This window comes from Phyllostomus discolor, chromosome 4 (assembly GCF_004126475.2).
Source record: "Phyllostomus discolor isolate MPI-MPIP mPhyDis1 chromosome 4, mPhyDis1.pri.v3, whole genome shotgun sequence".
Lineage (NCBI taxonomy): Eukaryota > Metazoa > Chordata > Mammalia > Chiroptera > Phyllostomidae > Phyllostomus > Phyllostomus discolor.
In genome coordinates this window covers 45,350,755-45,369,577 of record NC_040906.2, presented here as the reverse complement: position 1 = coordinate 45,369,577, position 18,823 = coordinate 45,350,755, and the positions used below count along the sequence as shown (strand labels likewise).

Here is an 18,823-nt window from a genome sequence, read left to right as displayed (position 1 = left end):
GAACAACCCACCGGGGTTTCCATCCCCATAGAATGCAGGACTGTGGGCGGAGGCCACACTGCTGATAAAGGCCAGCACATTGTTGATAAAGGCCAATACCTCCTCTGATGACTTTAGAAATGCCACATAGGTTTGCAGAACTTGTGACCTAGAGCTGATGTTTTGGACGAGTATGTTTAATTCTTCCTCTAGCCATTTAGCTTTAGAAGAAAGCGATGCCACTTCATCGAGTTCAAATTCATTTTTCTCTGTCATAAGTTTTGCAGCTGCTTCTAATTCATGAGATGTTTCCTATGAAAGCAAAGCACAGAGGGCCGGAAGCTGACAAGGGAATCATGAACATTCACATTTCATTACCTTCTGCACATCCATCGATTACGATTATTAATTGAACTTGTACCAAGACTCTCCTCAATAAAAGGAAGGCACAACTTTAAAAAAATATTTTAAAACTTGTGTCTTAAAATGAAAACCATCTCAAATTATTCTTCCACTCCATCAGCTATACTTCTTATTTAGAGTATTCTAAATTTTGTGTTACAAATAGAAGAAAAGTTGTTTGGTCTGAAAGGTGGTAAAACAAAATGGCAGAAACATTTTAAATAATTTAAATGAAATAATTATATACCAGAAATGTTTCTGAAATTAACAAAAGCCCTAGCAAATTCTTAAATTAATTTTTATATACAATATGGCAAGTTTATATAGATTGTTCACTCATTTTTTAATTTATAAAAGATGAGATTGATTACAGAAGCTTATTTGAGTTGCTATATAGAATTTTGAAACGCATGTAGGACAAGTGTTACATGTGAGGTCTAAACAGCCTAAAGGGTCAGTGAATTTGACTTGCTTAAGATTGCTCTCCTGTTTTGAGTGCTATTTCTGGCATGTGAAATCTTAGCACTGATTAAGTGAATAAGTTTTATAAGCAATTCATATACAATTGCCACAGAAAGAGCCACATGAAATTTCATGGTACCAAGGTAGGAATCAAGCATAAAACAAAGAAAAAAGCTCCATTCTCATTTGCTTCCCTACTTGTATTTAATATGCTCCCCCTGTACTCTGTTGAAGGATAGTAATTTTAATTTGCAAGTGTTGCTCCCAGATAGCTCTTGGGGGAAGAGGATGAGTGGAGTTTCTCCTACGCAATTTCTTTCATAATTCTAAAAATTTTGGAATAGCCCTGGCTGGCGTAGCTCAGTGGATTGAGCACAAACTGCGAACCAGAGTATTGCAGGTTCAATTCCTAGTCAGGGTACATGCCTGGGTTGCAGGCCATGACTCCCAGCAACTGCACATTGATGTTTCTCTCTCTCTATCTCCCTCCCTTCCCTCTCTAAAAATCAATAAGTAAAATCTTTTTTTAAAAATTTGGAATAAAAAAGTGAATTCAGACAAACATTTTATTGTAAACATTTTATGTTTTTTTCATCTAGGTCTAACTTTATTTGATAACATTATAGTCTGTAAGGTTTAGGCCTTTGATTTTATTATTTTTTAAGTAAATGTATTGGGGTGGCATTGGTTAATAGGATCATATAGGTTTCAGGTGTACATTTCTGTTACATAATTTGTATATAAACTGTGTGCCCACCACCCAAAGCCAAACCATGTTCCACAACTGTGTATATGAGCATAATATATAATACATGTAAACATTTTAGATAATGAACTAAAAACACCTCATTTAAAAATGGGTTTTCTGTGAGTTTTGGCTGGGGGTGCTTCTGTGAAGGAGGCTTTTCTGCTGAGAACTGGTGGGGAGGCACAGCCGTTTCCTGCCGACCTTGGTGAGCCTGGGAAGACTCTTAACTCAACTTTCCTAGACACCTGCTGGGTCAGGCTGGGACTCAGTGCAGGTTTGGAGCTGCTGGCAGGAATATTTGAAGCCCAGTCTCATGTGAAGGGGGTGAAAGGGAGTTACACAAGGTGCTAGGGAGAGCAGGGCAATTTCTGTCCCTGGAGGTTTAGTTTGCAAACAACATTTGCCTCCTGGGACCTTGTGTTAACGCATGTTGCTTCTGGTAATTTTTTTTGTAACTTACTCTGGCAGAAAATCACAGATAGTCTTATAAAAGCACTCTCTCTGCCTGCTCTGGCACCCCAAAAGGACTGCTAACATCTCTCAGGCCAGGAAAAGAGGCCAAATGAGTGTCTGATACTAAGCTAGAATGTTGAGTTACAGTGAGCTCAAACCCCCTAGTGAGGGCACATATAAATATAAATTATTCAGATACACAGAAGAGTAAGAAATTTTAAGTGATTATTTGCTATAATATTAATTTAGAATTTCAACCCTCAAGTACACTAGGATTAAGTTTTATAGCTAGTGAGTATAAAGAGATCATCTTTACAAAATTGTAACCATAATAATAATCCATACTATATTTACCTTAGCTTGACTATCTAGTTCCAGATATCTACTCAAAATCTTCTCTGATTCAGAAAGGCTGGAACCAACATCCATTGCAATGGAAAGTACTGGACTGATTTCCTGTATTGACATTTCCACCTTTAGGAGAAAAGGATATATGGTAGCCTCAGTAATATGTATTTGCATAGGCATAGAAAAGATTATACTACTCTCTACATTCCCACTATACTGTAATATATAAATATTAATCTAAAAGTAGTTTTAAATATTTTAGAACTTCATATTTAAATTAATAATGCTGCTCTCCAAATGAGGTAATACTACTGACCCACCAATAGAGGGTATATCTTAAAAGATGTTTCTTTTATTAACAGCAATGAGATGAAAGCAATCATCCATGTCTTCTAAGAATATGTTATATGTGTTATCTAGAGAGGATAATGCACTTGCCAACACATCAGCAGAGATTAATTTATCTAGCTAATTAATTCATAATCATCCACTGTAAGTTCAATGGAGCCCAATTTTCAGGCACATTTTGAAGTAGGGGTCTAGATGCTATTTTTAAGGCTGCGGGACACTGGGGTAGCGCCAAACCCATACATGGGATAATAAAGCACAGGAACACACTTAGGTGACTTAACTGATGAATGTAAAAGGTTATATTTGATTCTCAGTACACACAAATCAATGAATTAAGTGACCTTTAGAGGTTCTATTCCATTCAACATACTGCCTTCATTCTGGTCTCCAACTAGAGTCCATACTTCCCAGAGTCACACTGGTTCTAAGCTGGCAGTGAGCCAAGAGCAACAGCTGTCTGAGTTCCTGCTGTGTTTCCACCACCACCAAATTAGCCTGCCTCCCAAGCTCCAGGGAATGTGGCCCCACAGCTGCCACCATCTCCCTGGACCCAGGCATCAGAACAAGGCTCAGATTCCTGAGTTTCTGGACCAATAACAGGTGGGGAAGCAATTTAAATAGAGACATGATTAATAACCTCTCCTGTGAAGTCTACCAATGCTGCTTATTTCAAGTCAGGCGTATAAATCCATTTTATCAAATGAAAATACCATTGAAAATTTGAGACCCAACCTATGCAATGAAATTCATCAGCATTAATGTCATTAAGATATTATTGTATTTTTTTGGACTATAAGATGCACTATTTTCCCCCCAAATTTGGGAGGAATTGTGGTTGTTAATGCTGCTATTGAGTTCTGCTTACATTTACATTGGTGAAATATTATGTTATTTGTGTTATTAAATATTTTACCACATTTTTTGCTTCAAAAGTTTTTTTCCTATTTTCCTCCTCTAAAGCCCAGTTGGGTTTTATGGCCCGAAAAATACGGTACTAGTTTTTGCAATGCATCCTGCCTACAGATAAATAATTTTTTATTTAGTCAAATAGTGTCTGCTTGGCTTTGAAACAGAAAATAAAATTCTCCCACACTACACCATTCTATTCCCTCTGCGGAGGGGACTTCCACATGTGTGCTTGTATTCAGAATGACTATGTCCCCAGCACTGGCCTGGTCCAATAACGTATGATAATGGCAACTCACTCCGGGAACCCCTGAACCCATTGTTTGTGGTGTTGATCTAAGGTCCTCTTGTTGTGTGATACTATGTTAACTAAAACCTGTGCATATTGGAGCCATGCAGAGAATCACGTAAATCAAGGACACCATCGAAATATGTACATGGTTTAGTTAACACAGGTCTGCACAAAGTGAGGACTGCCTTTGTGCATGTGTGTTCAGGGCTGGGTGGCGAGTGGGATTACATACACAGTTTGGTGACCTGGGACAGAAATCTAAGGAGACACACAAACACAGCCCCTCTCCCCTTAGGCCCATATGCTGCAATTGCCACACCATCTATTATCACCAAATAAGGAGTTCATCTAAATAGTAGCTTAAGGAGGAGACAGTTTATGAAACTACCTTTCTTAGGTAGCCCTCCACTGAGGCTGCAAATTGTTGTTTCTTAAGAGCAAATTCCTTGTGCGCCGAACACTGTTCAGTCAGATGATCCACTCGTCTCTGAATACATCCCATCATCTCCTGGACGCCAGTCACCCGAGAGCTGAATGGAACAAGCCAGCTGTTAGTTCACTCCACCTCCATAGAGAAGCCCTGGCAACAGGGAACACTGGAGAGCAGATTTGCTCTTTCATGAAAGGTATGAGTTGACAAAAGTTACCGAGCTTCAGATTGTAGGATAACAGAAGTTAAATAACTATCATCTTGGTACTGCAAAGAGCCAAACCAAATTATATTCCTTTGCTTAAGTCAGTCAGTCCTGAGGGAAAAGATGAGTTATGGGTTTTACAACCAGGTCTAATCTCCCTCTCTAAAGGTTTGCTTTTTAATATCTCTCTAAGCTATTTTAAGAACCTTATGGCAAAAAGCAGTTTGTTTGCCAAGAGTTTTCCTAAGGGTGTTATTTAAAAGCTTCATTTATCTAAGAAGCTCTTTGAATAGAAATGTGGATTAGCCAATTAACAAAACATTTACTAATCCAACAGGGTAAAATATTGATGTAACACTAAGGACTTTGTTCATGATGATTATGAATGCTCAAGGCTGCATTCATTAGAAGGAAATCAAGTTATCACCAAACAATTAGGAATCTAATGTACTTGTTCATAAAAAAGAAACCTGTGCTGGCCTCTTGAGAAATCGGAAAGTGACATGAGAGCTCATAAAATTAAAATGCCTTTAAAACAACAAATGAACTTAGAGCTGGACCCCATTTGCTCTAGTCTAGAGACAGATCTGCAAGTTTCCCAGTCATTTCCAGCTTAGGCCTGAGGGACAACAAAAGAACATCGCTGATGGAATGAACCCTCTCTGACTTTTCAGCCTGTTCCTAAGACATAGCCTGTCCTACTATATAAGAAGTTGAAGTCTTATATTTCCCCTCAGTCATTTCCTTCAAATACTTATAAAGAGTGATATGATAACTCTTAAATTTAATTACCCAGAGTTTAAAAAAATCTTGAAATGAGGTACACATTTCAGTAGTTTTACCTCAAATAATTAATTTATGACACTGTAAAAATGAATTTAATTAGTAATGAAATGAGGGCAAGATCCCCGAGGAATGAGAGGTGAAGTAACATCACGGAAATGATACCGAGGCTGCTGAAGAGGTGAGAGGTCATCAGGCAGCTTGAGAATCTAGTTGAATGAGCACGGATTCAAGTGTATACTGCAGAGACCATTTGAGCCCCAGAGAAGTTTCATTGGGGGGATCTTATTACCAACACATGTTGCTCCACAGACATTACACTTAAAACACTTAGTTTTATATATTAATAACTCAAAGACAGTGAAGGGTATAATTAAGAAATCAGGAGAATTTTAGAAATAATTTTTATAAGTCCACTAGTTCTTTAAAAGCAGTGTATTAATGTTAATCATATTTTAACTTAGTTTTAAACTCAAACATTATATGCTAAAAAAGCACTTAAAAGCCCAATTGTCCTGTATCTTGTAGGTTCCAAGTTCTCTATAGTATATGATGTCTGGAATGAGAAAAATAAATATAAAAGAAAAAGTGAATAAGCACTGTAGAAAGATGGTACAGAGAACAAAGTTTGTGAAATAAATGGGTACACATTTTCTAAACACAATTATCAAGTACAGTGGAACCTCAGTTCCGGGACTTAATACATTCCGGAGAACTGTTTGAGAAGCAATTTGAAAACTGAACCTCCTTTGTTGCCTGAGAGATGCATGACTGGTTATACAGGTATCAGCACGAAAAGGTTGTTGGGTAGAGGATTGGGACCCGAAGTTTTGTTAGACAACCAAGACTTTTTTCTGTGGACGACTTGGTTGAGAACCAAACTGTTCAAGAATCAAGATAGTTGAGAAGCAAGGTTCGACTGTACTTACTGGGACAAGTCACCGTTTTTAATGTTTTAGGCAATATCCTCATAAGTACTCTATGATCTGAGTATAACTATCATCTCATTTTGCAGATGAGCAAAGTGAGGAACAGAAAAGCTCAGTAACTTGCCCAGGTCACAGTTATGTGTCTAATCTGGGATTGGAACCTGTCCATCTGATCTCAAAGTCCTCACTCTTTACCACCTCACAGTACCTTTTCTAGGTCTATAACACATGATAGAGGGGTGGACATGTCCTCCGTTTAAAATTACACTGTCCCCAGAGTTGCATGTTGATTGGAAACAGGGTTAACCTACCTGGCATGCTCTTTGGAAACTGGCTAGCTTCTCTAGGTAATGCAATGTCTGTCTGCAGTTTTTGAAGTGGCCACTAGAGGGGCATCATACCAGCACAGAGAATGGAAACAAGGAAACAAAACAAAATCGAGCACATTCCTTCTGTAAAAATAATGCTCTTTAGATGAATCACCACCAACAAAATAAGATCTCTCTTTTTCTTTGGAAGGACCATTCATTTTCCACTTTCCAATGACCTAGGAGATTTGGTCTCATTATGTGGTGATTTGTGCTTTATCATGTATATCAATTACATTGTAAATTCTTTAAGGGAAAGGACATTTGTTTTATTAATATATCTCTGCAGCCCTGAGCACATAGCCTGTAAGTAGCAGATTAATGAATGTTTTTGAGTTAAATAAAATATACACTGACAAATATTTAAGGGAAGAGAAGACAAATTTAAGGAACAAGAATACATGCATGGATAATTACTGTATAAAAATATCACTAATAACAGTTTCCAAACAATGATGACTTTACCCTTTGGCCACTTACAGAAGTTTAAGGCTATCAGAAGACTGCCGGGTTTCTTTCCTGATGGCCTAGCATTTATAGTTAGGTGGGCCGGAACTTCCCTCCTCTATTTAAAGCCTTGGAGGGACAGTCTGAATTGCCTTGTTTCCCTGTGTATTATTGCCTGTGTGCTGTGTGCCCTATCCTTACTTGGGGCTTACACCCCTTCCTCAGTATGAGAAATGTTCCACTACCTTGCTTACCTTAGCGAGCTCCTACTCTCCCCTCTCTGAGCCCTCAGCGAGATCACCTCTGTCTGTTCTGGCATTAATCTCTTCCCTGATTCCCAGCTGGAATACGTCTGTCACACTCCTAACCCCAGTGCCACTCCCTCTCTATCCTTCTTAGTGACAATCCAATCTGCAGGTTAGCACCCACCCCGAGCTCATCATTTTTAGTTAGAAATTTTATACGCTGATTCCACACTTTTCTTTTGATTGTCCTGAACATTTTAAACATGTATAGCATGCACACTGGCAATTTTCTCAGAACGTGTAAAGCAGATGGTTTGATCAAAGGAAAAATATTAGCTCACTCTCTGCCAGCAATTCTTACATGAACTGAAAATAAATGAATACATTTCCATAAGTCACTCAGGAATGAGTCCTATTACTTCACAATCATATTAAGTAAATGATGGGATAAGAGCGAAGAATGAATAACAGAAACCTGTTGAAACAAGTGTCATCATTTTGTTCAAATTCAGAAGCCGCACTCCTTCCTCATGTGCTGTCTGATTGGTTGGGAGGGGCTAGACGTCTGGGTCTAAGGATCTGGGGCTCTTTAATTTCAGTGGAAATACTGGTTGACCTCTGAGCTTTCACTATAAGTCAGGGAACCTGACTACAGTGTGAGTGTGAGGGTCATCAGATTATTCCTGATATTGACTTTGACTTTTCCGAGCGCATCACAGATATTCAGAAATAACAGATGATGAAGGTTTCCTCAGACATTTGTTAGAAACTCCATTATGAGAGCATTTTCTTCCTTGTTCAGTGAGCCAGTAGAGGAGAGGGAAGGGGGAAGAAAAACAATGGATTTTTTTTCCCAAAGAGCAGAGACATATTGACTTCTGGCTCAAAAATAGACTGCTCTATTTGCTGTATGGAAACAGTTGTCTATCTTTGCATCTGTCACAAATTGGGGCTGGGTGAGGGGAGAAAATCCCAATGTTAATGTGTCTTAATGATTCTTTCCTGAGAATAGCAAGTTGCTTTCAAACCTTTCATAAATTACTATTGGCAGCCCATCTGGATTAGGAGCTGAACCAGATGGTAAGCACTTGACAGCTTACTCTCTCATTGGAAGGAATCAGCTGATCGTGTTTTTCTTTGTGTCCATGGAAAAATTATACTTTGAAAATGGAAAAGTATATATCTTCCTTATCTTTAGCTTGCTGCTTCTTCTGACAGGGACCCAAACAATGTCCCTTCATGTTTATAATCTTTATTTTGGAGGAAACAAGAGCTGTTCTCTTGTTTTTAGATCTACTTCGAAAATGTGCCATTTGTACTGTAGAAGTAAAATGTATGTTTTTAATTTTTTTCTGACTTAAGTTATACACATCAAGAACCTCTCACCCCAGGTTCGATTCCCAGCCAGGGTACATTCCTGGGTTGCAGGCCATAACCCCCAGCAACCACACATTGATGTTTCTCTCTCTCTCTCTCCCTCCCTCCCTTCCCTCTCTAAAAATAAATAAATAAAATAAAAAAAAACCTCTCCCTACTAAATAAATCTCTCCTATACACACACCCCTTTAATATACACATAACAATGCAGAAACAGAAAATAGTAAGTGGAGCTGAAGCCACTGAGCTCCCGGGTTCTGGTACAGATGCAGGCAGAGATGGCCACAAGTTCCATTCCTATGAGGCCATGGAGACCTACGTGACTGGTACTGTAGCTAGGATTCTACCTAAAATAAGTAACAGGGATGGGATTCTCCCTCCTTGTAAAAGGAGATTGAAAAATGCTGTAGCTAAGTGCTACTGGGGCAAAGCAATCTCACACAGTCGGGCAGTCAGAAACCACCGCTCAGTCCACACTTGATCTTCGGAATGCTGCTCTGAGAGCCACTGTGTCTCACTGGGGCCTAATGGGACCCTGATCAAACAACAGGAGACTGTTTCTGGACTGGAGACCCTGTGAGTTCAGGTGGAAGTCACTGCAAAGATGATAAAACTGAAAATGAAAGAACAAAGAGAAAGAACAAAGAAACAAAAAAAAAGCCAAAAACCAAACAACTTCCCACTCCAGATGAGAGTACAATCTAAAAAAATTTCAAAACACATGAGGAAATACATCCTAAGAAAAGACACTAAACAATCAAGAGATAAATGTACTCTATCCGAAATGAAAATATATAGAACAACCTGAAAATAACTTTGCTGCAAGTATACCTGAGATCATTGGAGATAAAGGAAAATTTAACACCCAGAGTAAAGGACAAGAAACTCTGAAACAAAAACAGTCAGAAATAAAAACAAAATGGGATGTGAAACAAATGAGTTAGCAATGTAAAAATATAGTTATGAAAACTAAAAAAAATCAGTGAATGAAAAAGAGAAAAGTAACCAAAGAGAATATTAGTCCAAAGGGGTCACTGAGAATTCTACATGAAGAGCTAAAAGAATAAGACATTATGAGAGTTCAGAGACCTGAGAGACACATGGAGGGGCCCCAACGTGCTCCTCGGGGTCCTAGCAGAAGGGGAGAGACCACAGCAGAAAATCAATATTTAAAGAGATCAGTGCTAAAGCTTTTCCACGCTTAATGACATAAATCTTCAAGTAAAAAGGGCACAGCAAGAATAGGCAAATATTCTGATTTGAGGTAATTTGGAAAATATAAAAATAGATTTTAATGTATTCCCTTCCCCAAAGTCTTTCCTCCTCCTCACCAAAGTTAGTGTGATGCCATATATACAACTTGAACCTGATTTTGCTCACTTAATATTATGTTGTGAGGATTCTCTCTGTCTTGAAATATTCTTCAAAAGTCACTGTTCTGATTTGGGCTGAGAATATTTCATGATGTGCTTGCCCTTAAAATCTTAAAACATTTCCTTATTTTCTGGGAATATGGAGCTGGTTTTCAGATTCACACCACTAGAAACAGAAGTGTGATGAGCATTATATTCATAAATATGTCCCCTCACATCTCTCTCTTTCTTCTCTGTGTTCCTCCCTGAGCCCTCTCATCTGAGACAACTCCCCCCGAGTCACCACCGCAGAGACCCATTCTGCCCATCAGCCGGGCTTCCCCAGCGGACACTGCAGTTCCAGACCTTCTTACTCTGGGATTCCTGCACTTCACCTCGCACCGCAAACAAGTTCATGTTGTAATGAGGGCCTCCTAGATGTTTTATGAAAACGTAACTAATCACTCCTAGGTGTAATGGAAAGTGTGAACTTTGAGTGCCTTTCATACTAAGAGATTCAGAATTATAAAAGCCTTGACAAAGTTTCCAGGCCCAGGGTGCAGTTATGACATTTGCTCAACCTCTGAGAAGAACAACGTAACACAGACATGAAAATATTTGGAAAGTGGTTAAGTTAACACTGTCATAAGAATTCAACTTTGTCATTCCCTAAATTTCAGCATCTGACATTTACCATCTAAATGCATCATCAAATTTTTTAAAAGCAGCTATTTTAAGTTCTTAAATGCTCTGCAAAATTCCTATAAAATGCAACCATAAATGACTCCATTAGGCAAAGGAAATTTCTGTTTTCATTTCTTTGTTTTGTCAGAGGATCGTTTTTGTTTGTTTTCCACTTAAGATCTTTAAAAACATTTTTCCTATAATAGAGTTTCCTTTGACGCCACACCAAGTCCCCTGACATTTGAAATCAAGTCACCTAACATGTAGGTACTCAGGTGAGGGACCTAAAACAGGTTTCCCATATGGTTTCAGCCCTACAAAGTGATTTCATGGACAAGGAAATGATATCATCAAAGTCGAACAACTAAGGAATGATTCAGAACATCACAGAATGAAAAGTGAAGCCAGGGGTCAGAGCTGGCCAATCCAAAGGGATTAGAAAGGTATCGTATTCTATGGACTGATTCTGCTCCTCCTGGCCAGAGGGCGTAGACCCTCCACTGACCTTAGATTATGAAAGTCAACAACAGCCCTGTCAAATCTCATTCCTTCACTTGTCCTCTCCTGATCAGGAGCTTGGGAACATGCCTCCCTTTGCTGAAAAAGGTGGCCCCAACCCCCACTGTCCCCACAACTTCCTCGTGCCTACAGTACACTCCCCTGATGTATCATTCCCTGACTGGCCGTTTGTAAGGTTCTGGAGATTTGATACCAGGTTTATACATATAATAGCCCTTGAAGCCTGGTACAGATATGTCATATTAGATGCTTACATGCACATTCAATAAGTTTTTTTTTTTAATGAAAGGAAAAAAAACTTTCAGGGAAGGTGAGACTTGACTCAAAACTAGAAGACAGATGGAGTACATTTTAAGCACGCTGGAATAAGAAAAGAATCCGTGTTCACTAGTGGCCAGGACCCTTGTCATAGATTAAAGTTGAATGAAAGGAGTAAATGGACAGAGAACCAGCAGCCTAACATAGCAGTTCAGACCTGCATTCAAGTGCCCTACTTCTTCCCACCATGCGACAGGTAGGAGGGCCAGTGACTGAACCTCTCTGTGCCCTAGTGTCCTCATTGGCAAAACAGGGACTCTAATAACAGTAGTGCTGATATCACAGAGTGGTTTTGAGAGTTAAATTCATCAATGTCTAGAAAGTACACAAGGGTTTGCCATCCTTGCTAATGACAATTCAAACAGCCCAAGTTCCACCTAAGTCTTCAGTCTTGCCTCACACCCTACCCCCCTTGCCACCCACTCCTCCAGCCACACTGTCCTTTTTGTCACACCTTTGTTGGTGCTCTGCCTGGCCCACTTGCCTCCCAGCTGGCTGCACGGCCGGTACTTCTCCTAAAGAATCCTTCCCTGACTCCAGTGTCTCAAGTTGTCGCCTCTCAGAGTCACTCTCTATCCCGTTTCACTGTCACATTTTTCCTTAGTGCCCAGTGCTGTGTGAGAGAGACTTATTTGTCTATTTATTTCTTAGGTGATTGCTTCTTCCTCCCAGAATATAAGCAGCATGAAGGTAGACACTTTGCCTGTCATAGTGTAATGCTTGGGAGTACCCGATTTACAAAAGATGCTCAATAATATTTTTGGAATAAGCAAATAAAAATAGATCATGTTGTGTCTAAGTTTATAATCATCCACAATGCAACCAAGGGAAGTAGTGGTAGCCAACATAAATGAAAATCCCAATGAACTCCTGTTTTTATTTCTCTGTAAAATATGAAAGTATGAAGAATTAACATTAAGAAAGTAATAAAGTGTTAGATCAAAACAGACAACACTAAAAGTTATACCAAAGCAAAATATTCAATCAGGATGAGGTATTTTAAATGCTTTGTGGACAAAAAAGGGGTCCTATGGAAAGTAACCTCACAGGTGTTCAAGCATTCCTAATTGGGCAGGTCATGGTGGGTAGTCAAGCCTAGGCATATAACTTTTTAGTAAAAGGTTTATCTTTGCCTTAAGCAAGCCCTGTCCATTGCTTCTGTGCATCTAGGTTAACATGCCTTTGAGATGCTCCTGTCAGAACCCTAATATGTGGATCACCCTCTCAGAGCTGTTGTTCTAAGACATAACCAACCTCAAGAGCGCACATAATCTTAACTGTCATGTAATCCAATCCCCACCTTGCTTTCTCCACATTCATGTAATCTTCTTTATGTTCCTTCCTTAATTCTAAAAGCACAGAAGAAACTTCAAACTGTTATTCTTCAGGACATTAGAGATCTTGCTCCCCAGCATACTCTGTCATCAATTGGCTCAAATAAACTCATATAAAAATTCTCTACAGTTTTGGACACTTCTTACATTTCTTGAATTCACTTCAACAGGTAGAATTAAAATGATACAGTGTGCCCTGGCAAGTATGGCTTAGTTGGTTGGGTGTCGTCCCATAGACCAAAAGGTCATGGATTTGATTCCCAGTTGGAGCACATGCCTGAGTTGTGGGTTCAGTCCCCAGATGTAGCACGTGCAAGAGACAACTGATAGATGTGTTTCCCTCACACTGGTGATTCTCTCTCTTTCTCACTGCCTTCCCCTACCTCTACAATCAATTTTTTAAAAAGAAAAGAAAAAACATGGTAAGTCTTTTCCACAGGGATAGAAATTGAGTTGACATTGAAGCAAATTTACCTGTAAATCTTAAATTAATTTTAGTAAACAGAAAAAGGCAAATGAATGCTTCATAAGGTGGCCTGGTTTTGCTGGGTGTTTGCATGTCTTTGAGCTCTGAAGTGGTAGCTACACTGACCAGCAAGAAGGTCCCTCATTTTTGTCCAATTATGGAAAACTTCACTCTCATACAAGGTCTCCGAATCAGCACTTCCAACCACTACAGCTTCCTGTGGCTTAATAATGTAGGATTCTGCTTGGTAGCAGGCCACCTGTGGTCTGTCTTTAGATTTAGTGTTCAAAGGTGATGCCAAGCGAGGCCTACGAAGAGGTGAGGAAGGCCAGAAGCCAGGGGATTTCCACTTCACTGTATATCTAAGTCTGACCATTATCATGTACTATATAGGTAACTGACGTCTAACTAAGTGCAAATGAATGCATGAAGATGCCTTTCAAATTAAAGTGTAGTTAGATTGTGTATTTAGAAAGTGTATTTAGATGTGACTCTGCAAAGAAAATAAACTGTTTAACACATTGCATACTGCATAGAAATCTCTAAGACATACGCCAGGGATGGCACGTTTTTGGGCAAACTGCACGTTATTTAAATCATCATAACTACAGATCATAATGCACTTTAGGTGTTATTTTTCAATAATTATAACTTTTTTTTACAAAAACAATTAAACAACTAATTAAACAATTAAAGTTCCTAGTACTTTTTTAATGTATGGTACTGCATAAAACATTTTCCTCTATGAAGAGGGACCAAACAAAATTTACATAAGTATCTAGATTTGCTCCGTTTTCCATGCATGACACAAACTCCACAGGCTCTTGTAGGAAATTTTTTCTTTCCACTCGCTGGAATACATGTAGGTTCATGCTGCTTCATATCGCCTGACAAGACAACCTTTTGGGTGGATCTTTACGAGGTGCTCTCCTTGCACCCCCAGGGGAAGGGCTGGACAGATTTGTCTCTGGTTCTGGAGAGCTTTCATTATTGTCATCCGTTATCCAGTCTCCCCCCAGGCCCCATAGCAGAAACTGTTCTTCATTTCCTCTTGGCCCTTGTTGACAGTTTCTGTTTCCTTTTTCATGTTGATATTGTTTACAGTGAGCTCATTGTAGCTTCCCTGTAGTTTCTGGTAGCTCATTGTGAGCTCACTGAGCTTCCTGACAATCGTTGCTTTGAACTCAGTATCTGATAGTTGAGTTACCTCTATTTCATTTAGCATTCTTTCTGAGGCTTCCTCCTTGCCTTTCATTTGGGAATTGTTTTTTGTCTTCCCATTGTTTGTGAGACTCTTCTGATAGCAGAAACTGTTTATACTTCATTTTTGCTTGTTGATTGAGGCGCTAGAAACACTAGAAAATTCGTGAGAGGTCCTTAACAGATGGTTTGCAAAACACGGGAAAACTTGTGAGCGGTACAAAATGTGTTAATAAGGACTCGGCCTTGGCTGGTATAGTTCAATGGATTGAGCAGTGGACTATGAACCAAAAGGACTCAGAATTATCACCAGATTATAGGGAGGAAATAGAAAATGCAAGGAAACATTTAGATAACCATTATCCATTTTGTGAGGCTGCTCCAACTTCAAAGGTGTTCAATGCTGGGATAGGAAAATGGGGTGGACCTGTTCCTAGTAAGGCAGTGGTTACAGAATGACAATGACAAAGGTCTCGGATTTCCTGGGAAGCCTAATCTTGGATAAATGTGAACTTCTGAAGTCCTATTCCTCTTGTTAACAGAAAAAAAAATCAGATCTAAGGGTCTCTGAAATTCCTACCTGCCCCAATACTTAATTCTGCCTTTTGTTACCTTAAGAAAAATGTTTATCTATCTTGTCTCAAATATAACCTTCCCATTTAGTGAAAATAAATACAACTTTGTGTAGCTGACTCTATTGCGATCATTTGAAACAATCATATGCCTCAGTGTTTACTAGCTTTTAAAACTCTTTATATAGACAGAAAAATATAAGTGATCCAACTGTTTATTGGATACTCTATATATGCTGCTCTCTCATCTGATTTAAAACAAAAAGCAAAAAACCTCTATGAAATATATATCCCCATTTTACAGATGAGGAAACTGGCTCATAGAGTTAAGTTTAAAAGTCATGGTATTGTTCTGGCCCTCAAAGTGCATGAAATAAAACTCCTTTGACACTAAGTCCTGGGTTTCTTATCCACAGCACCTCTCAAACGTCTGGTACTAAGAGGCTTAGAGTGTTCTGTCTGAGCAGTGTGCTGCCATTCAGAAGTCTAGGAAGCCATCGCGATGTTCGGGAACCTGGACTTGGCGCTGTTGAAACTGGCGTTTATTTCCAGTGCCACCAATCTAAACCCCACGCCAGCAGTGGCTGCCACCTGAAAACTCTTCCTCGGGCTCTGCTTCTTTCCTGTGACGGTGACTCTGGTCACTGAACAGATGAACCTTCCGATGAGGAAGAAGAGGGAGTCCCAACAGGAATGCATGGGACTGAGGTCAGTAGCTATGTGTGGCTCTAGGTAGAGACTGAGATTTTGATGCATTTCAATTCAGTTTTTAATGAATTTCTCTTTTACATCTGCCTTCTGAATCAAAAATGTCCTTTGTCAAGTAACAGTTATACTTTACCTTTAGTTCCTCCTACAAAAATGGAAATAGTATTTATTTGTAAAATACTGTGAAATCTCAGGTCAACCAAACACCTTGGGACTACCGTAGAAGCTCATATATCTATGGCATTGACAGAAACTGTAGTGCAATTTTTTATAAGTCCAGTTACCTAACCATTAATTAAAGTTTCTTGAAATGGACCTTGCCTATTACTTTTTCTATTAAGGTTCAGTCTACAGCCTGAAGAATAGAATTATAGATGCCTCTTTGACAAGCAATATAAATTTATAAATTAAGACTAGAAAGAACAAAGAAGGGGAAAGGACAGAAACTAGTTAAGTAAATAAACATGGCCAAACACAGTCACTAACACCCTGAAGATAGAATGTAATATAAAACATAAATACTTCCTTTAAGTTTAAGAACTGAAAATAAAGCATTAGTGATCAAACAGGATAAAAGTTGGCAGTAATGAATCATGGTCAGCTTTCCAGCTTCAGGAGTTAAGTATCAAACTGAATAGGGAACTTTGGTTTCTGGCCAAGAAGCAGGAACTGGATTTACCCTCACACCTTAAATGACTAGAAAAAAACCAGAATATGTGAAACAATGGTTCTCGGACACTGGACAACAGGTAGCACAGGACAGCGATCCCTGCGAGAAGGGAAACAAATGAGGTGAGCTTGCACATGCATAGGTTTATTGCCTGGAAGGTAATTTCCAGACCAAAGCTCAGGGAGGTGGAATCCAAACACAGCCCAGAGGTCCTGCTGAGTTGAGAGAGTATCTTCCCAGAGACGGATCTCCAGAGATCTGGGGGAAGGTGTTGCCTACCTCCCAATCTACCCACGCGTGAAAGGACACCACCCAAGGCCAGGGAAAGCACTATATGCAAAGAGTAGCCTTAGTTGGCTGTAGTCTGAACAGAGAAATAACATTTGTCTGTGCTTGGAGACCCACTTGCTAGGCTGACGTGGGACCATTCCCCAGTTACAGCTGGAGGCCTCACTACATAATTCAGTTATCGCCTGACTCATGACTCAGCTCAGGGCCGACAGGCACCCCGAGTCCAGGCGCAAGTGTGCACTTCACTGGATGTGTGTGGTGTGGAGAGACTTTCCTGTAGTAAAACTACTGTAGCAGCTGTGACTGTTACTGTTAGCTTTTCAAAGGGGAGAATCATTTTTCCTTCTCATAGCCTCCGCTTTCTGGCTACTGCTGGAAGACCTTGGAGCATTTCTGATCTTGGCTTTGTATGGACAGGCACAAACCCTGGTTCAATATCTCTCTCCAGATTCACACTGTCTTATGGAAAGAAATTTCCCTTCACCCAGTCTTACCAAATCAACCCTTTTAAACACATCTAACAGAGCAGAACAAAAACAAAAAGAGTAATTCTGCCGCATTCCACCAATTTCATTGTTTCTCAAATAGAATGTTTCCGAGTTTCAGGGATATTGTGGATATAGGAGATAAAAAACTAGACTTAACCCACTCACACACATTGTTTTGTCTCTCTATCAAAATGTGAGCCCTGACTGCATTTCTTCCTAGCAAACACCTATACCACCATTGGCTCTGCCACCACTCCATCGTCTTCCAATCCCTGTTCTTTCTTACAGTCCCATTTCATTCTCTTTGTTCCTCAAGTTCCTCCTCTTTCCTCATTCCACTCAACTCTAGACTCACATAGATACACTCACCAAATGAGCTCACAAAAACAACTAGCCATAGGACTGGTGAACAGCATGGTGTCTAGTGCCCATTAACTTGGATTCAAATTCTGCCCCTGCCACTAGCTGGCTGTGTGACTTTTTGCAAGTTGCTTAACCTGTCTGTGTCTCAGTTGCTTATAAAAGTGGAACATTAATAGTATGTGCCTGGTAGAGTTGCTGTGAGGATGAATGAGATCATGTTCCTAAAGCTCTTGGTACAGTGCCTGGCAGATGGGGGCTCTCAGTAAATGTGAGCCATTATTATTATTAACGTTACCTTTTATTTGGGGTTTTTGCTGGTGAGCCACCAAATCATCAATGAAAGGGAATTCTCATACTTTTTTTTTTCCCAGAAAAGAAAAGAGAAACAGCATAGATGCCAGGCTCATGAATTAAAAGGGAAGAATCCCCATGGAGGATATGAAAAGAACTAAAGCTCTGTTTCTTCATTTGTCCTTTTCCTCTTCCCCCCTCAGAAACTCACAGAAGGAAAGCTTTAGCATCAGCAGGCCCTCAGGCTCAGAATATAGCCTCACTTCTGGCTGAGCAATGCTGTGTTCAGAATCACTGTTGACCAAAATTCAATCCTTTTAAGCCATGTCACAATGTAGCAAAGCATTAGAAGCAGAAAAAGAGTCATGAGACTTATTTTTTAACAAGTTGTGGAGACTGTGAAAACACTGTTACGCTGAGGAAGAAATAGACTTCACTCACCTGCAGGAGTCTACTTGGCTGATTAAGGCTTGTCCCTTTTGCAAAGCTTCAGCTGCGCAGTCTTTAATTTCTCTGTGTAATTCCTCATGCCTTGCTGCCAAGACAGGCAGACTTAAGCCCTCTGATTTAAGGAGCTTAAGGTAAGCTTCAACTCTTCCAAGTACATCAAATGCCTGCCAAAGAAAACATGCTTTCATTTTCTGCTTTTCTAGTTTAAAATCTACAGCGATGTGTACGTGTAATACTGGAGATTAAGCTAGCCTGTTTAATTTATTAGTTTAATCAAAACTGGAGACAACAAGTTTAGTCTTCGAAAAGAGCTGTATAGTTTTAAGGCTCTATTTAAAGAAACTGATCACAGTTTAGTTCAGCATACATAAATGTCATCACCTTAAAATTAT

At 39.5% G+C, this 18,823-nt stretch overlaps 1 protein-coding gene across 4 annotated transcripts in view; it reads right to left on the bottom strand.

Moving 5' to 3' along the window:
- Nucleotides 1-18,823, bottom strand: part of CCDC141 (coiled-coil domain containing 141) — a 168,323-nt gene that overhangs the window by 45,492 nt on the left and 104,008 nt on the right. For all 4 annotated transcript variants that reach the window (XR_004902587.1, XM_028510931.2, XM_036023235.1 and 1 more), the window contains 4 exons: nt 18,423-18,595; nt 4,330-4,471; nt 2,399-2,518; nt 100-291 (listed from right to left, as the gene is read on the bottom strand). Coding sequence is in view for 3 of the 4 variants with exons in the window: in XM_028510931.2 (XP_028366732.1) it covers nt 100-291; nt 2,399-2,518; nt 4,330-4,471; nt 18,423-18,595 (627 nt within the window). In the remaining variant the exon portion in view is untranslated. The remainder of the gene's footprint in view (nt 1-99; nt 292-2,398; nt 2,519-4,329; nt 4,472-18,422; nt 18,596-18,823) is intronic.